The 26,784-nt window shown below is 39.3% G+C and overlaps 1 protein-coding gene across 1 annotated transcript in view; it reads left to right on the top strand.

Annotated features, from left to right (window-relative positions):
• Nucleotides 1–26,784, top strand: part of ANO4 (anoctamin 4) — a 416,340-nt gene that overhangs the window by 223,251 nt on the left and 166,305 nt on the right. Inside the window, exon 5 of the mRNA XM_027855801.1 lies at nt 19,577–19,681. Coding sequence (XP_027711602.1) covers nt 19,577–19,681 — 105 coding nt within the window. The remainder of the gene's footprint in view (nt 1–19,576; nt 19,682–26,784) is intronic.

Raw genomic sequence — 26,784 nt, 5'->3', positions numbered from 1 at the left:
AGTAAGTGTCTGAAGCAGGATTTGAACTGAGGTCTTCCTGAGGTCTACTGTGCCATGCTGTGTAAGATCTTAGTAAAACATTCACACTGAACATCTGGCTCGGAGATGAAACAACAGTTTCTTATTGATTGAATAGGCCTTCATTAAGTGCCTCCCATGTGGTAGGCATCAGGGATACTGAGGCAGTACTAAAACAGCCTCTATCCTCAAGGAGTTTACATGTTATTGTAATGTATCATATTGGATTCTATTATTCATAAGAACTATTAGATCATCCTTTGTTTTTGTGCCCCCCATGCCTAGCAGTGGCTGGCACACAGTAGGCACTTTTTTCTACCTTTCCCTCTCTCAGGTACAGAGAAAACCAGAAGGAAAATGACAGTCAGCAAGTTGCGCCTTCTCGCACATGTTAGTTCTCATATTTTCCATCAGCTCCGATTGGTTATTGTTGTTCAGACATTTCAGTCGTGTCTGACTCTTCCTGACCCCATTTGGGGTTTTCTTGGCAAAGACACTGGAGTAGTTTGCCATTTCCTTCTCCAGATCATTCTACAGATAAGGAACTGAGGTAAACAGGGTTATGTGACTTGCCCAAGGTCACACAGCTAATAAATGTCTGAGGCTGGATTTGAGCTCAGGAAGATGAGTCTTCCTGATTCCAGAACTGGCCCTATCCACCGTGCCACCTACCTGCCTTCTTCTAAACTTGCTCTCCCCAGATCTAGGCTGAACATCATAGGGGATCCAACCTTTGCTTCCTCATCTATCAGGAGCTCTGTGATCAAGTGCCTCCCAAGAATTCCATCATTTCTACCTCAGCAATTAGTTCCCTCTTAGTGATCAAAATTGGGTCCAGAAGAACATTTCCTCTCATTACCTCTTCTTTGGAAGAAAGAAATTATTATAAAGATAAATCAAGAACATCATCTGTAATGCTTTTATTAGAGAGCTCTGAGAGATATCTAGATAGTTGGAGCCTCCCATTGCTACTATATCATTCTTCCATGCCAGGTTTTTGATGTTTCCCTAATTCATCATTTGTATATTCCTTCTGACTGGGTGGTCTATAATACACTCCTACTATTGTAAACTGTTGTGCTTCTCCCTCTGAGCATACACACCTAAATGCTCTCTCATATGAGTACTTCTTTATCAATGCCACTCCCTTTTCCCTTCCCTTTGGCTCTTCCACAGCTGAGTTCCAGTCATGAGTCATATCCCACAACATCATACCAATGAGGTCAAACTACCTCCTCCAGTTAAGATTTGCACATTTCTCTCTGATATCCTCTTCCTGTTTCAGTCTATATAAATGAGACTTCTTCTTGAATGTCATCTTCTGCAACTTAACAGCCATCTCTACTGATATCTTCCTCTGCCCCGGCAGCAACTTCTATTGTGACTTTTCACTACTTATTTCCTTTTAAGTAAAATAGTAATCATCGAATAATTATAATCATAGTAGAAGAGCAATATGGATTTATGCTAGCAGAGACCTTTGAGGCCATCTATTCCAATTCCCCCCTCCCATTTTACAGATGAAGAAACTGAGGCACAGTAAGCTTATGTTATTTATATTTTATTTCTGCAAAATTTATACCTCTTTCGATAATGAGCTTTTCTTCTATCCTTGTCAGATTCACGGTTTTTTAGGGGGGAAGGTAGCTAGAAGTCATCTTAGACATGACCAAATGCAGGCCCTTTTTGTACAAATGAAGAAGCTAAGACCCCAAGAAAAAATGACTTTCCCAAGGTCATGCAGCCAGTCTAGGGCCTGAAGCACCATGACTTGTTCCTGGAAACACTTGACCAAGTAATGGAACAGAGTTCTTGTGTCAGAGTTGGAAGGGACTGTTGAGCCCCACCCCCACCCCCATCATTTTGCAGATGAGGAGAACCAAGACATAAGTGAACTTAAGTGATCACTTAGTTGGAACCCAGATTCTCCTGACTCCAAGTCCAGTGTCTTATCCATTTACAATATGCTGCCCAAGGGAGTTCTTAGGATTGAGATCAGAGAAGACAAGTGTACAGGAGTCATCGAACAGGCTACGCTGAGGACCAACCCCGGGGATTCAGGACAAATCCTCCTTCCATATTGCCCTGCTAGTGGTCCTGTCACTCTAAGCAGGCTGCCCCATGCCAGACTGGTAATGCTACTAGGGAATTGGCAGGAGAGGGAAGGGGAAGGCTATGGAAGTCTGTCTGTATCTTCAGTAGACCCCTGGCTCCCAGTGCCAAGCAGTAACCACTTGGTTCCCATGCCCAGGAGAATGTTCAACCACCAGTCCTTCTGCCCCTGAATACAGTGTACATTCTCCCCACTTAACTCACTGCAACACCGCGGCTTAACATCAGATATCCTGTCCCCATTTTGAGGAAAAGGAGGTGCTGTGAAGAGAGAGCTGGAAGAAAGAAGTAATGATAGAGGAAAGGAATGAAGGTTTAATGTGCTCTCTCTCTGCCCCTCTTTCCCTCCCTCCCTCCCTCTCTCTTTCTCTCTCTCTCTCTCTCTCTCTCCCTCTCCCCCTCCCCTCTCCTTCCCCCTCTTCCCCCCCCATGTTGCCACCCCTCCCCACCCGCCTTTATCTATCTTTCTTTTTTGACACTTCAGAAGGGGGCACAAAGAAACAGCAATTTTGTTACCACTGTGTGAAATTTAAATAACCTTTTCTTTTAAAATCCTACATAATAATAGCCAACATTTATATAGTCCTTGGAGATTTGCACAACGCTTTACATATTTTATTTGAACCTCACAACAACCCGGCTAGGCTATAATTATCCCCATTTTACAGATGGGAAATCCAAAACTGAGAAACATTAAATGACTCACCCAGGGTCACAGAGCCAGTAAGCTCCAGTTACAGAAATTCACAGTTTCATTTACAATCCTCTTTTTTTGCTGCTTCTTTGTATATTAAGGTATTTGTGCTTTTTTATGATTTTTCAATTCAAAAGAAAGAAAAAAGGGGAAAAGGATAGAGGGAGCTGGAGAAGGTCAGGGTTGGAAAGGGACGCTCTGTCCCCCCTCATGATCTTCTGAGGCATTGACCTTGGAGGAAATGATGTTTCAGTTCCTCTCCCTGGACAGGGACTTCCAACAGTGCTGGAACCTGTAGCCTCCCAAGAAACTTTGAAATCTTGTGGACAAAAGGGGATGGAGTCTGCTTTGTAGTTCAGTATGAATGTTCTACCCACTTTGAAGGTGAATGCCATGTGTTTCAGGACACTTTGCCCTTTGGTTTAGAAATAACACTAATCATCCTTCACTGGCTTCATTTGAATCTCTCTTCCTATTTTATTGGGATTTTTTTTAGACATGTGATGGGAGCCTAGCAAGAAGGGAGTGGGGTGGGGGATACTTAGAAAAAAATGGGATATTTTTAGCCTGGACCAATGTGCACATCAGGATCAGTTTTCCATGCTATTATTTGCTGAGTAACAAAATTGCGGTTTCTAAAAATACACTCTAAACTCTCTCTTTAGACACGTGCATTTCCTCTTCCCTTTATCAAGGAAAGTGCACGGAGAGGACAAAGTGTGACCTGGATGGTGGGAAGAAATAGTTCTTGTGTTTCTGAACTTAATCAGCTAACATTTATTAAGCACCTACTGTGTGTCAGGTACCATGCTAAGTGCTGATCATAGAAAGAAAAAGTAAAAACAGTCTTTGCCCTGTAGGATCTTATATTCTAATAGGAGAGACACCTTGGACATCAAAAGTTTTATACAAGGTATATAAAAATAGACACCAAGTGGCCTTTGAACTGAGTCTTAAAGGAAGCTGGAGAGTCTAAGAAATACGTGAAGAGGAAGAATATTCCAGGCATGAAGGACAGCCAGGACAAAGGGGTGGAGGTGGGAGATGAAGGGTGATGTATAGGGAATGAAAATCCTTTGTTATGACTTTGAAGGTGCAGAGAAAGTTAATGATGGAGAAAAACAGAAGAAACTTCTATAGGACAAAGCAAGAGAGCTAGCAAGTTGATCCGTCTAGGGCCTTTCTGTAAAGAATATTATGTTCTAGGGAACTGAGAGCTTAGGTAATTTGCCAAGGGTCCGCCAGCCAGTGAATTTCAGAAGTGGAACTTGAACCCAGGTCTTCCTAATTCAGAGGTCAGCTTTCTCTACAGCATGCTGCTGTTTCTCCTTTTAGAAAGCATAAACCATGAGGTATTAGAAAGCAAATAAAATCTTACATCCTGTGCTACTAAATACTCTGGGTCTGTACCTACATGCCCTCAGTTCTCGCTGTTCAAGGAGGGGAGAGGAGGCCAATTTTGCATCTCAGTGTCTATGGTTAATATTTGTTGAAGGAGAATCCCGTCCTTTTGGGACTGAAAGTTTAAATCAGACGTCTCAGGTCTACAGGTGGAGGAGAGCCCAGACATCTTCCCCCACTTTATAGATGAGGAAATCAAGAGACAAATTAGATGACTTGACCAAGGTCACATAGAGAGTAAACAGAGCCAAAGGTATCTAGCCGTTTCAAAAAATGTTACAGGAATCAGACAAATATTATTTTTCTTTCAACCCTCTCGAATCTCTGCTTGTTGAACTCATGAAAATGTTTAATTCAGAGCGTTGCAATGTAGCCAATTGTCTTGGTTGTGGATTCAGTTGAATTACCAAGGGTATTTTGATATTATAAAAAGTAATTTTTCAGAATCAGGCACCTTGGGTTTCAGTCCTAGGCCCATCCCTTAATGCAGCATCACTTAGTGGAGAGAGTGTTAGGTTTGGAGTTGTAAAGACCAGGGTTCAAATCCTACCTGAGGCATTTACTAGCTATTTAACCCTGGATGAGTCACTTAAATTTGGTGGGTCTCAGTTTTCTCATCTACAAAATGGGCAAGCTAATGATGGTGTTTATCTCACTGGGTAGCTGAAATAATCAAAGAAGATAACGCCTATAAGGTGTTTTACGAACTTTTAAGGACAGTGTAATCGTGTGACTCTTGGTAAATCCTTTCCCAACTTGCTATCTTCCTCTATAAAATGAGAAGGATTGAACCCAAGATTAACTAAACTGCATTTCCATTTGTTTATAATAAATTTAAATCCTTACTTTTCTACCTTGTCAATGTTTATTAATGCTCAAGTGAGAAAGCTGGCTCTATATTTTGTGCGAAATCTGCCTTTGGAAGTGTTTTTTCTTATTTCAGCTATCTGAGTTGGTCACAAAAATGCAACAACAAATATATACTTTGATACAGCTGAGGTCTCACATGTGTGGTCATTCCCTTCATTGGAATGGATTGCAGAACAGAGGATCAGATAACTAGAGCTGAGAAGGTCCTCAGGAGTTGTAGAATCCAGCCCTGTAATTCAGAGATCAAACATAGAAGTGAAGTGACTTGGCAAGGTTTGCACAGCCAGTAAACATCTGAGGTAGGATTCCGAGGCTATGTGCCAAGCACTATGCTGGGTGCTGGAGACAAAAGTGAGAACGTTTCCTGCCCCCTTTCCTGCCTTGAGCTTACAGTCTCTCCAGGGAGATTGTGTGTGTGTGTGTGTGTGTGTGTGTGTGTGTGTGTGTCTCCAGCACCCAGAAACATTTCCGTTTTGAAAACAACTCATGCTGGGTAGAATAAAGCCTTTTGCTTGGATCAGATTTATTCTTTTCTTTACCATTGGTGACAAGATAGATGCTAGTTCTCTGGCTTGGAATCTATAGTCCAAACTGAAAAAGACATTGTTGTTGTTCCCTTGTTTTGGGGGGAGGTTTTCTTTTGGTGAGGCAATTGGGGTTAAGTGACTTGCCCAGAGTCACACAGCTAGTGTGTTCCTTTGTTTTTGAAGAGAACCAATGACATCATGGAGTGATATCTTGACTTCAGCATGAATTGGATTTCCGAGGTGCTAGTCCTCCCTGAACGCCCCGTACAGTTAATCAACAAACATTATTGACTTATAATTCAACACATGCACATTAAGCACCTACTATGTACCAGATACTCTGCAAGGCCCTGGGAATACAGATACAATGAATGACAGGATCATTACTCTCAAGGAATTCCCATAGTGTTATAGAGACATATTCTACAAACTCCTCGTAAAAGCCAAACTATTTATAGGAATTTATGAGGTTCAGATCGGAAGCCCATTTATGACTCTGTGAGTGTAATTTATGTGTCCACAGAGACAGGAAGACCGGGTTTCAATAGGCTCATATTGCACCTACAATGCCAGGCACTGTGCTAAGGCTAATTCCAGTCAACTGGAATTTTTTCTCTAGCAGATTCCTGGAAGATTTTCTGGTCTGGGTAAGGCCACAATAGTGGGTCATCCAGAAATTCCATTGGTGGAGGATCTTGGGAGAGCTTGTGCAGGAGGCAGTGCCTTGAGAGAGGGGGAAGAGAAACAGAGGGATAGACAGGATTTGTCAGGGAAAGAGACCACCAGGATTTGTGAGTCAGAGTATTGTGAAAGGAACAGGTGGATTACAGGTAGTCAGCGTTCTGGGAACCAGGCTAGAATAGTTTTTCAGGCACAAGGAGCAGATATGTTGATCAGTTCAGTTGGCTGGAGCTAGGGCTGCCAACTTGATGTTCCTGAAGTATAGATCTGAACCTTTCACTCCCCCAAAGTCACCAGTGACTCCCTAGTCCCTCTAGGATAAAACACAGCATCCTCGGTCTGACATTGAATGTTTTCCACAATCTGGCTCCCACTTACTTTTGTTTTCCCATTTCATAATGCCTCCATTCTTTCTGCTTTTTCCTTTATGGTCAAATGGGCCCCTGGCGATTGCCTCTGAACAACATCCCACCTCCCACTTCCATGCACAGATGTGCACATATTTGGGATGCACAACCTTCTCACCTCTAGCTCTTAGAATCCCCAGCCTCTGGTAAAATATACAAGTGCCACCTGCTATAGCAGGATTTTCCTGATCTGCCTGGTTATTAGCAGACACAAGGAGATGTTTAGAAAATGCTTGTTGTATTGAACTGTGGGGTGCCATGGAAACTGATAGATTTGGAGTGAGATGACCTGGTTTCCAATCCTGGCTGACTCTCAAAACTTTTGTGACCTTGGACAAGTCACCCTGCCTCAGTTTCCCCATCTGTAAAATGTGAGGGGTTGGACTAGAAGACCTCTGAGTTTCCTTCTGCCTCCAAGAATATGATCCTATAATCTGCATGGATGGGCTGGGAGAATGCCACAAAAGCATTTAATGAGTCTAGCTCTTTTTCTTGGTCCCCTGTATAACCTGCCCTTCATTTTTGATCACCTAGAACAGGCTGTTCTTAAGGATGCGATCCATGATGCTGAAATAGAGTTCCTTCCATGTATTGGAAGGCACTTTGTATCTGAATGCAATGGAACTGAGTTGAACTTGATTGTTCCTGGCCCAGGCAGGGAATAAGTTTTATTGGTACTAAGCATTAACCATGTATTAGGGTGGGCATGAAGGAGGAAGAATTCACAAGACTTGTTTTAGTTCAAGTGCAACAGTCAGACACCTGCTGGTGGCCTGGGCACATGTTCAAAAATTTCATCCTCCCCTGGCGCCCTCTTTAATTGCACATTAGTCACCAGTGACTATTCATCAAACCCAACCTCAACATTTCATTTCTTTACATCTAGCTTACTTTGCAGCAGGTTTCACTTAGCAATTAATTTAATTTTGTGTGAAAGCCTTTGACATTCCCTTTTGAGAAAGATCGATCTCACAGGCAACATTAGATTTTGCAACTTAATAAATGTGGGAGCTGCAACCACCATTTCTGGAGAAGAAATGGTGTGGGTTGTGCCGGAATGTTTCAACACCCATTGTTGTAATACATGCAGTCATTGGTTTTGGCAAATAAGCAAAGAAACCCTGATGACATGTGTGCGTGCGCGCGCGCGCGTGTGTGTGTGTGTGTGTGTGTGTGTGTGTATGTCTGTATATTTTCATTCATTTGCTTTGTCAGGTCTTAAATACTGGGTGTGGGCATTGGGAAAGAGGTGCCCCAGTCTCTTTATAAATGCCATGTAACCTCTTGAATTTTCTAGTGTCGAAAAAAGTCTTACAAAATTGGAGAAGTGCTCTTGAATTTCTTCCTCATTTTTCCCTGAGCCCTCCTTCCTCCAAGAATACTTGCTATATACCTGCTGAGCACTCAGTTAGGGCTTGCTGATGGGACTGCTCTCTTAGGGGAGCCCCTGAGCATCACCTGGCTCTACTAAGCTATGAAACCTTCTGACAACTGGAGTTTCAGTGTTTAATAAGTCAAGTCAACAAGTATTTTTTTTTACAATCTAATAGTAATTTATTTTCTTCCAACTACGTGTAAAGATAATTTTCAACATTTATCCAACACTCCTTTCCATCTCCCCTCCACAAGGCATCAAGCAATCTGATATAGGTTATACATGTAAAATCATATTAAATATATTTCCACACTAGTCATGTTGTGAAAGAAGATTATGAACAAAAGGGAAAAAACACAAGAAAAAAAACAAAAAATAAAAAAAATTAAAATAGTATGCTTCAATCTGCATTCAGACTCCATAGTTCTTTCCCTGGATATCATTTTCCATCATGAGTCTTTTAGAATTGTCTTAGATCATTGAGTTGCTGAGAAGAGCTAAGTCTATCATAGTTGATCTTTGCACAATGTTGCTGTTACTATTTGCAATGTTTTCCTTGTTCTGCTCATTTCACTAATCATCAGTTCATTATAAGCATTTCCAGGTTTTTCTGAAATCTACCTGCTCGTCATTTATTATCGAACAATAGTATTCCATTACATTCATATACCACAACTTGTTCAACCATTCCCCAACTGATAGGCATCCCCTCAATTTCCAGTTCTTTGCCACCACAAAAAGAGCTGCTACAAATATTTTGTTCATGTGAGTCTTTTTCCATTTTCATCATTTCTTTGTGATATAGACCTAGTAATGGTATTGCTGGAACAAAGCGTATGCACACTTCTATAGCCCTTTGGCATAGTAACAAATTGCTATTAAGAATGGTTGGATTAGTTTACAACTCCACCAAGAATGCATTATTGTTCCAATTTTCCCACATCTTCTGTAATATTCATCATTTTCCTTTTCTGTCATACTAACCAATCTGATGGGTGTGAGGTGCAGGGTTGTTTTGATTTGCATTTCTCTGATCAACAGTGATTTAGAGCATTTTTTTCATGTGACTATAGATAGCTTTAATTTCTTCCTCTGAAAACTGCCTGTTTGTATCATTTGACTATTTATCATTTGGGGAATGACTTGTATTCTTATAAAGTTGATTCATTTCTTTGTATATTTTAGAAATGAGGCCTTTATCAGAAACACTAGTTGCAAAAATTGCTTCCCAACTTTCTGCTTTCCTTCTAATCTTGGTTGCATTGGTTTTGTTTGTACAAAAACTTTTCAATTTAATGTAATCAAAGTCATCCATTTTGCATTTCATAATGTCCTTTATCTCTTGTTTGGTCTTAAATTCTTTCCTTCTCCAAGATCTGACAGGTAAATTATTTCTTTCTCTCCTCATTTGCTTATGGTATCATCCTTTATGTCTAAATCATGTACCCATTTCAACCTTATCTTGGTATAGGGTGTGAGATGTTGGTCTGTGCCTAGTTTCTGCCTTACTGTTTTCCCAGCAGTTTTTGTCAGATAGTGAGTTCTTATCCCAGAAAATGGAGTCCTTGGGTTTATTGAACAGTAGATTGCTATAGTCATTGGCTACTGCGTCTTGTGTACCTAACCTATTCCGCTGATCCACCACTCTAGTTCTTAGCCAGTACCAAATAGTTTTGATGATTGCTGCTTTATAGTATAGTTTTAGATCTGGTACAGCTCAGCAACCTTCCTGTGCATTTTTTCCATTAATTCCCTTGATATTCTTGACCTTTTGTTCTTCCAGATGAATTTTATTATTATTTTTTCTAGCTCTATAAAATATTTTTGGTAGTTTGATTGGTATGGCACTGAATAAGTAAATTAATTTAGGTAGAATTGTCATTTTTATTATATTAGCTCTGCCTGTCCATGAGCAATTGATATATTTCTAATTGTTTAGATCTGACTTTATTTGTGTGAAGTGTTTGGTAATTGTGTTCATATAGTTCCTGGGTTTGTCTCGGCAAGTAGACTCCCAAATATTTTATATTGTCTGCAGTTATTTCTCCTTCTATCTCTTGCTGCTGGGCTTTGTTGGCGATATATAGGAATGCTGATGATTTATGTGGGTTTATTTTATGTCTTGCAACTTTGCTTAAGCTAATTGTTTCAAGTAATTTTTTTAGTTAATTCTCTAGGTTGCACTAAGTATACCATCATATCATCAGCAAAGAGTGATTGTTTTGTTTCCTCATTGCCTATTCTAATTCCTTCAATTTCTTTTTCATTTCATTGCTAAAGCTAACATTTCTAGTTCAATATTAAACAAAAGTGGTGATAATGGGTATCCTTGTTTCACCCCTGATCTTTCTGGGAATACTTCTAGCTTATCCCCATTACATACAATGCTTGCTGATGGTTTTAGATAGATACTGCTTATCATTTTAAGGAGAATTCCATTTATTCTTATGCTCACTAGTGTTTTTAATGGGAATGGATGCTGTATTTTGTCAAAAGCTTTTTCTGCATCTGTAGAGATAGGCATATGATTTCTGTTAGTTTGTTATTAATATGGTCAATTATGCTGATAGTTTTCCTAATATTGAACCAGCCCTGCATTCTTGGTATAAATTCCACCTGGTCATAGTGAATTTTCCTCATGATGAATTGCTGTAATCTCTTTGATAGTATTATATTTAAAAATTTGCATCAATATTTACAAGGGAAATTGGTCTGTAATTTTCTTTCTCTGTTTTGGCTCTTCCTGGATTTGGTATTAACACCATATTTGTGTCATAAAAGAAATTAGGTAGAACTCCATCTTTGCCTATTTTTTCCAAATAGTTTATGTAGTATCTGAATTAGTTGTTCTTTAAATATTTGGTAGAATTCACTTGTAAATCCATCTGGCCCTGGTGATTTTTTCTTAGGGAGTTCATTGATGACCTGTTCAATTTCTTTTTCTAGAAATGGGGCTACTTAAGTAGTTTATTTACTCTTCTGTTAATCTGGGCAATCTATATTTTTAAATATTCAGCCATTTCACTTAGATTGCCAAATTTATTGCACACAGTTGGGCAAAATAGCTCCTAATTATTGCTTTAATTTTCTCTCCGTTGGTGATGAATTCACCCTTTTCATTTTTGATATTGGTAATTTGTTTTTTTCTTTCTTTTTTAAAATTAAATAAACCAAAGGTTTATCTATTTTATTGTTTGTTGTTGTTGTTGTTGTTTTTAAGGCAATTGGGGTCAAGTGACTTGCCCAAGGTCACACAGCTAGTAAGTGGCAAGTGTTTGGTCTGAGGCCAGATTTGAACTCAGGTCCTCCTGACTTCAGGGCTGGTGCTCTAGCCACTGCACCACCTAGCTGCCCTATTTTATTGTTTTTTTTTTTTTCATGAAACCAGTTCTTAGTTTTATTTATTAGTTAGATAGTTCTCTTAATTTCAGTTCTATTAATCTTTGATTTTCAGAATTTCTAATTTGGTATTTAATTCGGGATTTTTAATTTATTCTTTTTCTGGCATTTTTAGTTGTATTCCCAATTCAGTGATCTCTTCTTTCCCCATTTTATTCATATAAGCATTTAGAGATATAAAGTTTCCCCTAAGAACTGCTTTGACTGCATCCCATAAGTTTTGTTATGGTATCTCATTACTGTCGTTCTCTTTGATGAAATTATTGTTTCTATGATTTGTTTTTGACGCACTCATTCTTTAGAATTATTATTTAGTCTCCAATTAGTTTTTAGCCTATCTTTCCATGACCCTTTATTATACATAATTTTTATTGCATCATGATCTGAAAAGGACTCATTTAATATTTCTGCCTTTCTGCATTGGATTGTGAGGTTTTTATGCCCTAATACATGGTCAATTTTTGTGCAGGTGCCATGTACCACTGAGAAAAAGGTATATTTTCTATCCCCATTCAATTTTCTCCAGAAGTCTATCATATCTAACTTTTCTAAAATTCTATTCACCTCCTTAACTTTTTTCTTATTTATTTTGTGATTATATAGTTCTGAGAGGGGGAAGTTGAGGTCCCCCACTAGTAGAGTTTTGCTGTCTATTTCTCCCTGAAATTCACTTAACTTCTCCTTTAAGAATTTGGATGCTATACCACTTGATACAGATATGTTTAGTATTTACATTGCTTTATTGTCTATGGTACCTTTTAGCAAGATGTAGTTTCCTTCCTTATCTCTTTTAATTAGGTCTAGTTTTGCTTTTACTTTGAGATCAGGATTGCTACCCCTGCTTTTTTTTTTTACTTCAGCTGAAGCATAGTAGATTCTGCTCCAGTTTTTGCCTTTATTTTGTGTGTATCTCTCTGCTTCAAATGTGTTTCTTGCAAACAACATATTGTAAGATTCTGGCTTTTAATTTACTCTGCTATCCACTTCCATTTTGTGGGAGTTCATCCCATTCATCTTCACAGTTATGATGACTAACTTTTTTTTCCCCTCCATCCTATTTTTCCCCATTTATACTTCTCTCTTTTTTCAATCTGTCTCTCCTCACCAGTGTTTTGCTTCCCTCAATCTGCCCTCCCTTCTATCAACTCCCCCCTTTTCTTTCCCCTTTCTCCTTCTGCACTCCCTTCTATCAGCCCCCTTTTCTTTTCTTTCCTCTTTCCCTTCCTATTTCCTGATAGGATAAGATAAATTTCTATGCCCAACTGTGTTATTCCCTCTTTGAATCAAATCCAATGAGAGTAATGTTCAGACAATGCTCACCCCCTCCCTTCTTTCCCTGTACTGTAATAGTTCTTTTGCACCTCTTCATGTGATGTAATTTACCCTATTCTGTCTTTTCCTTTCCTCTTCTCCCAGTACATTCCTTTTTTTCACCCTTTACTTTTTTATATCATCACATCAAAGTCAACTTATACCCACACCCTCAGTCTACGTATACTCCTTCTAACTCCCCGAATAGAGATATAGTTCTCGAGAGTTACAAGTATCATCTTCCTGTGTAGGGATGTAAACAGTTTAATCTTCTTGAATAACATGTTTTTTCCTGTTTACTTTTTTATACTTGTCTTGAGTCTTGTATTTGAAGATTGAATTTTCTGTTCAGCTCTGGTCTTTTCATCAAGGAGGTTTGAAAGTCCCCTATTTCATTAAATGTTTATCTTTTCCACTGAAAGATTATGCTCAGTTTTGCCAGGTAGTTGATTTTTGGCTGTAATCCAAGCTCCTCTGCCTTCTGGAATATCATATTCCAAGCCCTCCAGTCCTTTCATATAGAAGCTACCAAGTCCTGTTTAATTCTGACTGTGTCTCCTTGATATTCGAATTGTTTCTTTCTAGCTGCTTGCAGTATTTTCTCCTTGACTGAATAATTCTGGAATTTGGCTAAAATATTCCTTGGAGTTTTCACTTTGGGATCTCTTTTAGGGGGTGATGGGTGGATTCTTTTAGTGACTATTTTACCCTTTGATTCTAGGATATAAGGGTAATTTTCCTCGATAAATTTTTCAAGATATTGTCCAGGCTTTTTTTGATCATGGTCTTCAAGTAGTCCAGTAATTCTTAAACTATCTCTCCCAGATCTATTTTCCAGGTCAGTTGTTTTTCCAATGTATTTTACATTTTCTTCTATTTTTTCATTCTTTTGCATTCTAATTCCTTAAAGGAATTATTTTCTTCAGTTAGTTTTTGTACCTCCTTTTCCATTTGGCCAATTTTACTTTTTAAGGAGTTGCTTCCTTCAGTGGATTTTTTCCCCAATTTGGTCAATTTTATTTTTTTAAGTTTCCTTCAATTTTTGTGCTTTATTTTCCAAGCTGTTGACTCTTTTTTCATAATTGTCCTGCATAACTATCATTTCTTTCCCCAATTTTTCTTCTACCACTCTTAATTGATTTTTAAAATCCTTTTTGAGCTCTTCTAAGAGAAGCTTTTGGGCTTGAGACCAATTTATATTCCCCTTCGAGGCTTCACATGCAGGCATTATGACATTGTTGTACTCTTCTGAGTTTGTGTTTTGATCTTCCCTGTCACCATAGTAGCTTTCTATGGTCAGGGCTCTTTTCTGTTTTCTACTCATTTTCAGCCTATTTCATGACTTTTAAAGCTGAACTCTGCTCCTAGGGCACAGGGGGCACTGTCCCAAGCTTCTTATGCTGTAGGCCAGGGGCCTGGTCACTGGCTTTCCACTCTGAGGCCTCAGGAGCTTACAGCTTCCCACTATGCTGGGTGGGCAGACTACTCACACCTGTTGTGCCGGGATCCCAGGGCTCACAATTTGCCTTCTGTGCTGGAGGCCTCTCAGCTGGCCTGCTGAGCCAGGTCCAATGGGCCACAGTTGCTGATCTGTGCTGTGGCTAAGAGCCTCTCACTGACTTGCCTGGATACCATCTGTGCTGTGCTGCACTCCACTTTTACCCAAGTGATACAGATCTTTTCCTGAAGTCCTTCTAAGTTATCTTAAGCTGGAAATTGTTTTGCTCCATCTTTTTGTGGGTTCTGTCTCTACAGAATCTGTTTGGAAGCTTGATTCAACATTGTTTCTGAGGGAAACTAGGAAGAGCACAGGGACCTTCCTAGCTTCTCTCTGCCATCTTGGCTGTACCCTCAACAAGTATTTATTAAGCCCCTCCTATGTTCCAGGCTCAGTGCTAAGTGTGCCAAATACTAAGAAAGGCACAAAACAGAACCTGTTCTCAAGGAGGTCATAGTATAATTGGCAGACAACATGCAAACAACTCCGTACAAACAAGACATATACAGGATAAATTGGAAATAATCAACAGAGGGGAAAGGCACTAGCATTAATAAAGATTTGCTAAAGTTCAAAGTGGCAGCTAGGTACAGCAGTAGATAGAACACTGGGCTTAGACTCAGGGAGCCTCATACTCATGAGTTCTAATCCAGCCTCAGACACTTACTAATTATGTGACCCAGGGGAAGTCACTTAACCCTATTTGCTCAGTTCTTCATCTGGAAAATGAGCTGGAGTAGGAAATGTTGAACAGTTTTAGTATCTTTGCCAAAAGAACCCCGAATTGGTGTCACAATGACTGAACAACAACAAAGAGTTCAAAGAGACAGAAGCTACTTCCCAAATGTTTGAATACCTGCCGTGACAGAGAACTCACTATCTTATATATCAGGCCATTCCCTTTTTCAGAAAGCTCTAATTGTTAAAGTTTTCCTTCTATTGAGCCAAAATTTGCCTAGATTTACTGGTGTCATTTCTTCTTCTGGGGCTATGCAAAATAAGTCTAATCTCTTTTCTAACTGCCAGCTCTTCAAATATTTGAAATTGTTACCTCTCATTCAACTCTCCTTTTCTCCAGATCAGATGGATTCGGTTCCTATCCTCATATTACTTTACTTTGATTTTTCTCACTATACCAACTGCCAGTCAATAGAGTTATTCCATCTAATTTGCCAATGCCCCTCTTAAAATGTGATGCCAAAACTAGACACAATTTTCCATGTATGGTCTGACCCAGTCAGAATAGAGTGAGACATTCACATTTACCTATGATTCAAGCACTATGTAAAAACCACCTAAAAGCAGATTAGCTTTTGTGGAAGTCAGGTTATACTGTTATTGCATATTGATTTTACAATTTCATTAACATTCCAAGGACTTTTTCCCACACAAATTGCTATCTGCCCCAACCTACCCACATCTTGTACTTGTGGATTTGGGTAATGACACCTTGTCAACTCAACAAGCATTTATTAAGTGCTTACTACACACCAGGTACTGTGCTGGGTTCTGGGGATATAGGGAAAGGCAAAACCAGTCCCTGCCCACAAGGAGCTTACATTGTAATAGAGGAGACGGTCTATAAAGAAATAGGTATGCACAAGATTTATAAAATAGAATCTCAAAAGGGAAGGCACCAGTGGGGGTGGGGTAGGGTGGGGCAGGGAGATGGACTTGGAATGGTTTCTTTCAGGAGAGGTTTGAGCTGAATGTTTAAGAAAACCAATGAAGCTAAGTGACAGAACCGAGGAGAAAAAGCATTTTAATCACAGGGGACAGAGATGGAGATGGAGTGGCATGTGTGAGGAAGAGCAAGTAGGCTAATGTGTTTTGATCACAAAGTTAGTATTAGTGGAGAGGAGTCAATGTAAAAAGACTAGAAAGGTAAGAAGAGAGTGGGTTGTGAAGAGCTTTAAATGCCAGAAGATCTGATACTTGACCATAGAGGTCACAGGAAGCTTCTAGGGTTATTGAGTATGAGGGTAGGGGGGTGGAGTAGAACCTGGATATTTATCCCAATTAAATTCCATCTTAGATTTAGCCAGTTGCTTCAGCCTGTTGAGATCTTTTTGGAAACTGACTTTGCCATCCAGTGCATTAACCATCCCTCTCAATTTTGTGTCATTTGCAAATTTGATAAGCATGGCACCTCTGCCTTCATCCAGGTTATTGATTTTTTTTTAAAAAAAATTGATCAGTGCAATACCAAGGACAGATCCCTGGGTCATTCCATGAGAGATTTCCCTTAAGTTGGTTATATTCTAACACTTGGCAGCGTAACGAGGGGGTTACTATCATTTAATCAGTCCTGAATCCATGGCATTATACTATCATCTTTCAAATTTATAGATTGAATTGTACAATTAAGTGGATTTTGAAATCAATCTAACTATCCATTTATGGCTAGACAATTTTTTAAATGACTCTTCTGCCTAAATAATGAGCATATGTGTTATTTCAAAAGTTTGATTTATTTGCTTTAAAAAATATTCAAATTCTATTAATTTGGAACAAAGGAACTCTGAAAGAGTAGCACCAAATGGTTGTTTAATGCAAGCAACCTACTTTTCTCTCATTTCTGATATGTTCGAATGAAAATGTTGAAAACCCAGTATTTTAAAAAATAAAAATCATGTTTAGCTTCTTTATGTTTAATACAATCATCTTAAGTAATCAAAGCAGGAATTTTCCTGAGCATCTTCCAGCAAGATTTTTCACAGGGAAGCATAAAGGTCACTTGACCTCTGTGGATACACAGCCTCACATGGAGCGGCACGCAGGATTGCTCTGTGCCAACAGCAGCCAGCAGCTGTTAGTCTGGGCTTCAGTGATGAGTGCCTAATTAGGAAGTCCAAAGAAGGGCCAGCTTTATAACAAGGAGGCTAAATGCAAAGATGTTCGATGTTAGGGCATTCACCCATTCATTCTTAATGCCAGATATTTCTTATTTCAGCCCTGGAGTTTGGCCATGCTAGGTCACTGACCCAGTAGAAATCCCTCATCTGTCACTTTCAGTAGTTCTTGAAGCACTTTCACGATGTCAGGTCTGCTTCCTGTGAACATTTTTTTCTCTTGCCTATCTCAGATGTTAGAAATCACATAATAGGAAAAAAAAAGTTGGATTCCATTTTAAATCAGACCCATAAGACAAACATATGGTAGGGGTCTGGACAAAGTCTTGTGGCATTGGAATGGCATACTCTATTTCCCTTATTACACAAACAAGGAGTTTGGATTTCATCAGAGCAAGGAACTCCTGGTGGGAGAACTCCTTTCACCAACCCATATCCAGTTAGCCATATATGACTCAGGAGATAAATCTTACAGAGTTGCTTAAGAAACAGAGAGATGGAACAAGTTTGCCAGAATCACACAACTAGTAAGTGTCAGGGGAGGGGGGTTTCAACCCAGGTCTTGTGACAATATACACCCAGCACTCTCCTCACTGCACCAGACTGCCTTCATCCCCTTTGTTGCATATGCTTAAATATTCAAATAACCCCATATAAAGTCAATAATAAGTTATATGGTCTTGATTCCCAGTCTTTTGCTGCTAACAGCTGAATGCGTATATTCCCTGATACTGTGGATGTTTAGGCTGGAGGAGAGAATAATACATTTTGAGCAGAAAGAGACCATCTAGTGCAACTTCCTCCTTCTATGGATGAGAAAACTGAGACCCAGGGAGTTTAAATGACTAGTTATCACACAGGTAATAAGTAGTGGTAGTTTTTTAACTTGGGTCTCCTGACTTCAAAGTCAATTTTCTTTCCACTGACCCATCTTGCCTTCTCAGAAAGATTCAGGAAAAACCAATGGTTGTCTTCCATGTCCAAAGAGCATGTGTGATAAAAGAGAGAGAGAAGGTTGAGTATTGTGTTTTTTCTTTCTTGGCCTGAGTGATGGCATTTTTTTTAGAATTAGCCTCTATTCAATACAAAAAAAAAAGGAAGAAAGAAAGAGAGAAAAAATAGCAGTCATGTCTAACTCCTATTTTGCTTTCCTTTACCCTAGTTCTTGAGCAAAGACACTCCAAAAAACAGTCTGTCCTCTGATGAAATCCTGAGGCTATCAACAGACTAGCATATGAGAAAGCCGCTCCCTCCTTTCCCTTGTAACTCAACAAGATGCCCCCAAGGCAAAAGCCTAACCAGTTGTATGCTTCTGGATTTTCTTCATGTCTCTGGGAAATTAGTTGTAATGAGAAGTCCATTTGCATGTACAGATGATGCTTCCTCATGCCTTGGCTTGTAGTAATGTACGGAACAAAGCCTTTTACTGAACTGAATGCTAAATTATATTGAGGTGAGTGCTCAAGCTGCAACATATAGAATAACGATCAGACTACTTCTGCTTGGCCCTAGGGAGCAAAATTAGTAGCAGTGGTTAGAAATATTAATAAAACAAATTTGGGGTCATAGATTTAAAGCTAGAAGAGCCCTTATGAAGGCAATGTCCTCATCATTTTCCAGATGAAGGTATTAAGGCACCGAGGAGTTAAATGTCTTACTCAAGGTCACCCAGCTAACAAGAATCTGAAGCAGGATCTGAACTCAGTTCTTGTTGAATCTGTATCTGGTACCCTATTTACTATGCCATTCTATCTCTAAGCTAAGTGTAAAGAACAGTCTAACAATCACAGCTGTCCCTAAAGTGGACCAGGCTGCCTCAGGAGGAAGTGGTTTCTTCCTCACTGTGCTTCTTCAAGTAGGATCGGTTGGAATATTTGAAAGGAGATGCTTTTAAAGTACAAATGGAACTAGATGGCTTCAGAGCTCCTTTCCAACTCTGAAATTCTGTGATTCATACAATTTCAATTGATCTTTGTTTTGGTTGATTTTTATGATTATTGAATCACTAACTAAAAACAAAGAAGTTGCTGTTCAGCAATTACGTGCTGATCACCTTTTTAGCACCACTAATCCCTGACTGCCTTATAAACACCTTGTATGAACACCAGCCTGCTGTATTCACTGCCACAGGAAATTACCAAGCAGTGTGATAATGGAGTTCATAAAGTGGGTGACCTAGGGATTAAATCATACCTACCTTTTCACTAAAGGAAGACAGTTTTTACCCTTAGCCTCAATGAGAATAAATGTCCTGTCCATTTAAAAAGGGAAGAAAAGACAGTCACCTCTTAGAGAGGGCCCTTGGCATTAGAAAGCAGCTCACTTCTTTTTTTTTTTTTTAATTGACTCTGCTTCTCATTGGAGTCCAAATGCTCTCTTGGGCTCTCTGCAGAACAACTGCAAACTCCATGCATATTTTCCATTTCTTTAGAAGGCCGGGTGGATTTGCAAGGTTACCCACTGGATATGCCAATGCAGACTGACGGCCCAAAGAGTGACGTGGACTTTTCAGAAATTCTTAATGCAATACAAGAAAGTAAGTTTTGCTCGCATTTTAAATTGATTACTAAAGCACAACCCAGAGCAAAATGCTGAAACGGACTGATGAATTTGAAAATATAGACAGGGCACTTGAATAGGTGATGGCCAGATACTTCAAAAGAAAGAAGAGAATACAAAAGTTAATTGCATTGTAACAGAAAGGTGGTTGGTGAAATGGATTATTTTACTCATGAAATTGAATGATTTCTAAGCAATTAGCATGTCTGTATTTTCTTTAAGGTTGGTTGGAAAAACTTTAACAGAGCCCTCAGCCCCTTGAATGGGCTCCAAATATCTAAGCAGTGGAATAACTAGATATATACCATCTATAGGGTGGACTCCCTGGATTATTGCTCTGTTTTGTTTTGGGAGGAGGGGGACCTCATCGGTGTGATGTCTTTGGTATAGAGAATTCCTAATGAGGAAGTTCTCCCTGCTGGTGCAGAATGGCACCTGTTCTGCAACTTTCCACCTTAGAAAAATCAAGGGCCCTGAGAAGTTCTTAAGCATCTTTCCTATGATCACACAGCCCATATGTATTAGAGGCTGCATTTGCACCCAGGTCTTCTTGATTCCAACAACAGCTCTCTGTATTATTATTATTATTATTATTATTATTATCATAGCATTTATATAGTACCTACTATGTGTCAGGGGTTTATTCATTCAGCAAACACTAAACAAATACTAAAGTGAACTGTGCTAAGTACCAGGAGAGGTATGGAAAGAGACTCAACCTGTGATTTTCTTAGTGTTGGGAGCTCCTAACACAAGTCAATACCTTCTCTACAACTTACAGGCTTAGAGAATTAGAAAGATCAGTAAACTTCAGAACTTAAAGTCTAGCGGAGGAAGACAAGGCATTGACCAGTCAACAAGTCTTTATTCAGTGCTTCCTGTATGTCAGGCTTTGGGCCAGACACTGGAGTCACAGAGACAGTGAATGAAACCATTTCTATTCACCAGGAGTAAACATTCATGTATGTGGATGAAAGTGATGAGGAGGAGGATCAAAGCATCATGAATTTAGAGTTAAGGGACATTAAAGCCATCTAAGCCATCCTACACCCTCCAGTTTGGCAGATCAGGATACTGGGGCCCAAAGAGATGGAATGCCTCTTTCTATGGTATCCTATTGCCTTCTGTAGTAATGAGGTATTAAATTAGGGTTCTGGTTTATTTAAAAAAAAAAACAACTGGTAAGATTTAGCGACAATGATGGTGCATTCTATATCTGTGTTATTTTTCTTTTAAGGCATTTAATAAATATTTATTGATGACATGCCACACCCCCTTGTAGCTTAGGGGGTAAATCCTTATTTACATTTTACAGATGGAACAACTGAGGCTCAGAAAGATAAAGGAATATGCCCAAGATCTCCTCTAAAATCATGACAAAGTCAAGGCTAGAATCTAGGTTTCCTGTATCTTTGTTGTTTCTTTCAATGAAATCCCACCACACAGAACTTTTAGTGGCATACTATTGAACAAAGTTAATCTTGTAAAAGACAGGAAACATTCTCAGAAGAAGGCAGGGGATGTTTCCACCAAAGAATAACTATTCCTCAGGGTTCCAGTCAGGGTGTCCTATTATATTGGGTTGATTTGTACAAGAGAAATTGAATTTTTCCTGAAAAGATAATCCAGCTTGAATTAATAGAAGTTTGAAGAAAAAATAGCTTCTTTGTGAGGACTTAGGAGATAATGTAATTTCCTGGTTCAATTTGAAAGATGATGGATTACCTATGGTTATTTAAACTATTGTTCATATGTTTCTTAAATTTTCCACCAGAAATGAAAATAGGGATCATTTTCAGGTCTTTAAGAACATAAAGGTAAAACTTTGGGTGGGGATACAATGAAGCCTTGGTTGATTATGGGCATTATGCATTTTACATCAATTAATCATAATTATGGGCATTATTTTTCTCAGTTACTTTGAGATGAGAGAGGTCAAGACATTTCTGTATTTCTCCATTGTGGGTTTCATATATAAGAACATGCAATTCTTATGGAGAAGAGGGTTATGTTTTTTGTTTGTTTGGTTTTTATTTTGTTCTACCAATATATCAGGTATGGGTTTATGAGTGTCAAAGATGGGGTGAAGTGTGTAGGGAGAGATACAGGTTGCCTAGACCTGTGGTTTCATCTGGGTATGAAAATTTTTTTCCGTAAGTACAGGTTGGCAGCTGTTCTAATGATGTAGTCTAATCGAAGAGACTTGCCCGGATCCCCCCTGAGTTTGAGTGATTTGCCCCAGGTTTAACATGTACTATATCATAGGCTGAATTTGAGCTCAGGTTTTCTCCTTCTTTCTACTGTTCCTCCCTAGTGCTGAGTGTTTAATATTTAGTATTGAATAGTTATGGAAGAGAGAAGCAGCCTGACACAGTGGTTAAAATGTTAGACTTGAATTTTGAAAAGCGTCAGTTCTTGCAAGACAGGGATATATACATATATGTATATTTGCATACCTTCAGAAAAGTTAGTGCAGAACATCAGGCCTTGTTTACTATGGTAAAAAGGGAGAGGAATAAAGATATGTGTTCAGACAAGAGTTGTTAGGTCACCATGAGTAAAGAGTGAGACATGGAAGACAAGTCAATACAATTTTAGCCTACCCTAATAGACACAGGGGCAGCTATGTGGCTCAGTGGATAGAGTGCCAGGCCTGGAGTCAGGAAAACCTGAGTTCAAATCCAGCCTCAGACACTTAATAGCTGTGTGGCCTTGGGCAAATCACTTAACACCATTTACCTCAGTTTCCTCCTCTGCAAAATGAGCTAGAGAAGGAAATGGCAAACCACTCTAGTAGTTTTGCCAAGAAAACCCCAAATGGGGTCACGAAGAGTTGGACAAGACTGAAAATGATTAGACATAGTAGACATATGATATCTGGGACAGAGGGGGTGGTCATCCTCTCTTGGTCAATTCCTCATAGCACATTTAGGAGAGACCTTGACAAGCTGAAGTATATCCTACAGAGTGAAACTACAATGGTGATAACACTCAAATTGATGCCATATGAGGGTTAGTTAGAGGAACTGGGGATGCATAAGATGGAGTAGAAAAAACTTGGGGTAGTAAAACTCAATTAGTGTTTTCAAAGAGTTTTGCATGTAGCAAATGCTTAAGCCATTTTCTAGGTGGCCCAGTGGATGAGTGTTGGAATTGAAATCGAAATCAGGAAGATAGTAATTTGAATCCCACCTCAGACATTTACTATCTGTATGATCCCAGGCACATCACTTAACCTTTGACTGCCTCGGTTTTCACATCTGTAAAATGGGGATGATAATGGCATCTACCTCATGGGTTGTCAAATAAGATAGCATCTCAAGTGCCTTATAAACCTTGAAGCACTATGTAAATACTAGCTATTACTATTATTACCTTCACTGAATGACTATATGAACAGCTATCATGTGGAAGTCATGTAATACTACTGTGCTGTAAGAAATGAAGAAAAAGATGGTTACAAAAAGATATGGAAAGGCTCATAGTATGAACTGATACAAAGTGAAGAGAGTGTAACCAAGAGAGTGATTTATATTATACCTTCAGAAAAGTTAGTGCAGAACATTAATATTATACAAACAATTTTCAAAGAAAACTCTGATCAGTGAAATGATTAACCATGATTCCAGAGGACAGATAAAGAAGAACATGGCCCACCCTATGACAGAAAGAGAATTGACTAACATGCAGAACAAGAAATGCATTTTTGGATGTGACCAGTATGAAAATTTGTTTTACATGGCCATGTTATGTATTATAGGTCTTCACTCCTTCTTTTCTCTCTCTCTCTCTCTCTCTCTCTCTCTCTCTCTCTCTCTCTCTTCCTTCCTTCTTTTTTTCTTTCTTTTCAGTGGGTGAGAAGAGGAAAAATAAAAATGCTTGTTAATTTTTTAAACCATTTAGATGTTTTTGAATTGGGCTTCAGAGCTCCAGAGACACATCGAGAGGCAGAACTGGGAGCAGGAAAAGGCAGTTACAAAGAGGCCGCTTTTAGCTCAGTATGTGGACAAACTTCCCACCAATTAGGGCCATGGCTGAGGCTTAGGTCCTCATGCAAGTTGTAGAATTCTCTGTCAGGCCTGGTGCGTGGAGGAGATTGCTACTCAAAAATAGGCAGGAGCGAATAGCCTATCCAGGTGCTGTCCTGTTCTCGAGTTTCTCTGCTTTAATAAGAATTAATGACCCATCTAGATGAATGAGATACTGGATTCAAAGCCAGGAAGAATGGAATTCAAATCCTGAATCAGACATTTATTAGCAGTTTGACCCTAGACAAGTTACTTAATCTCTCTGTACCTCAGTTTCATCATAGGTAAAATGGGGGGCTGGATTTGATGACCTGTAAAGTCCCTTCCAGGTCTAAATATTATTATATGAATTAGCATCTCATAAGCATGGCTAAATGAGGCAGCTTTTACTCCTGGAAATACATACATACATACATACAAACATGTACACACATACATATACCTGCATGCATATTACACACATAGATGTGTGTATATATACACAGGGATATATGCACATTAATGTATGCATACATGTATACATTGCATGCATATGTGCCTATATACATTTATATACATCTATACTGCATGTAATATATATGTAAAGTAGCTTCATTTTGTCCCTTGTAATTTACAGCAACCCAGAGATCTTTCCAACCCTAAGAATAGAAATATAGCAAATGAAACATTTCAGAGCTTAACGTACACTTGCTCCCATCAGGACTTAATTACCTTGGCCAGATCACCAAGGTTACCATTGTGTATCCATGCCATAGTCTCTAATCAACATCATACACATTCCTCATTGTTGAAATAGGAAAAGACTGGCAGTTCATTGAAATTATCTTAAAAGAACTGGAATACATTAAAGAAATCCATGGCTTTTATGCAAAAGAAAAATCAGAATGTCTGGAGTATTGTAAGTAATTTTCCACAGCTGAATGAACGTACTGATGTATTGGATAAACCCCTCAAATCGTGGCCTCGTGTTATGGTACCATTCATTTGGGCTTTATATTTCTTATTGTTGGTTTGTATTTTCAGCAAGACAAATTTTCTCTCTTTCTCAAAGGAGATGTTGCCTAATGTTAACTGTTGAGTTGTTGCTCATTAACCATTTGGCGTACATGCTATCTGCAGTCTATTGGATCAGGAAAAGCCTGGCCATTTTGTCATGGTAGAGCTCATGACTCACCCATTTAGAAGGAAAGTTAGTAATTCAATTCAGTTCCACAAGTATTTGGTAAATACCTACTATGGGCCAGCTGTTGCACTGGGCATTGAGGATACAAAGATAAAGAAGGACACAGTCCCTGCCCTCATAGAGCTCCCTTCTTACTGGGGGAAACAACATACACAGATAAATGAGGACAAAATATATGCATGCATATCTACACATGCATATACACATGTATGTAAAGGTGTGTGCAATACGTGTGTGCCTATATAAATTTGTGTACACACATACATATATGTAGCTCCCTTATGTCCTTTGTTATCTAAGCAACCCAAAGATCTTTCTGATCCTAAGAAAGAACTACAGCAATATTCATAAGCTCAAAAGTCCGGACCTGGAAGGGACCTTCAAGGTCATCTAATCCAACCTTATTGCACACATGGTGAAGCTAAAGCTTTCAAGGAAGTGAAGTGCCTTGTCTAAGGTCCTTTTTTTTCTGAAGAAAGACTTCAATACAGATTTTCTTTATTCCAAGACTAGTTTTCTATCCATTGCACCACTAACTGTCTATGCACTTGATGATGTTATCAGGGAGCTTAGAACTGGAAGGTTCCTTAGAAGCCTTCTAGCTCAACCCTTCCATTTTACAGATGAAGGAAACCAAAGCCCAGAGAGTTGAAGCAACTTGCCTGAGTAACTGAGGTCCAGGGGGCTTGTCCCTTACAGAGGCATTAAAGGACAGACCTGGGATTCCAACCTAGGTCCTCTGACTTGACGGACAATACTCGTTCCTTTCCCTCCTCTCTGATTCCAAAGCCAACATCACGCTGCTATTACCCATTCTTCTCTCACTTTTTTAGTGTTTCTTATTCTCTGAGTAAGGAAAATGAGGGAACTGAGATATAAAAAGATGAAGACACTTACCATGGGTCACACAGCTGAGTCTGAGGGGAGATGTGAATCCATGTCTTCTGACTTCAAGTTCAATACCTTAACCACTAATCGTTCTATTAGTGAGTTAATTATTCAGTTAATTTGACTAATATGGCCACATAAGAGCTATCTAGAGATCGATTGGACTACCTTGGAAGACAGAGAGTTCTACCATCCCAGAGGCCATCACTAAGAGGTGGAATGACCACTTGTTGGGTCTGTTACAGTGAGGATTCCTTTTGTGTAGGAAGTGGTCTAGATGCAGGGGGGTATTGAAAATGTTTAACAACCAGCTCTCAGGGGTTGGGGAGGGGGCAGAATGTAAGCAGAAACTCTTTTAAATTTAATCTTATTGTTGATGTTTTCTTCATCACTTCCTAAATTTTGGCAATCGGCAAAACAACATATAAAGCCTCAGTGGATGGTGTTTGCTTATTTCTGAGGCAGAAATATGCTCACATTGAAATTTTAACAACCATCTTTCAATAGCTGGTAGGAATTGGCTCCAGTATACTCCTTTCCAGATGGCTGCCTAGGCCCCTTCCAACTCTGAAACTCTGTGATTCTGTGATTGAGGAGAGTACCTGCCCCAATTGGTATGGCCAGATTCCCACTCTTGATCCCTCCCTACCAGAGCTGTCTTTTTTTTAAACGTCTATGTTTCAGTGTGACAAAAAGCAGGTGTGCTAGAACAATGGCACTTAGGTGTCTAAATGTACTGCTTTCTCTACCTGTATTGTCCTTCTAAAGTGAGCCCTAAGAGAAATGCAGTATCTTCCTCATTTAAAGAATCTCGGAACAGAGCTCTCCTGGTCAGAGTAGAACTATTAAGCCTTTATTTGCTTAAGAGAAGGAGAAATGGTTGAGAGATGCTGTATTGTCAAGAAAGCACACTTTGTACAGCTACACTCCTCCTTCTCCCCCTCTTCACACTCCCTGCCCCATCCCTCCTCCTCGTCTTTC

This window comes from Vombatus ursinus, unplaced genomic scaffold (genome assembly GCF_900497805.2).
Source record: "Vombatus ursinus unplaced genomic scaffold, bare-nosed wombat genome assembly UNPS02011334.1, whole genome shotgun sequence".
NCBI lineage: Eukaryota > Metazoa > Chordata > Mammalia > Diprotodontia > Vombatidae > Vombatus > Vombatus ursinus.
This window is presented reverse-complemented; position numbering and strand designations above follow the sequence as displayed.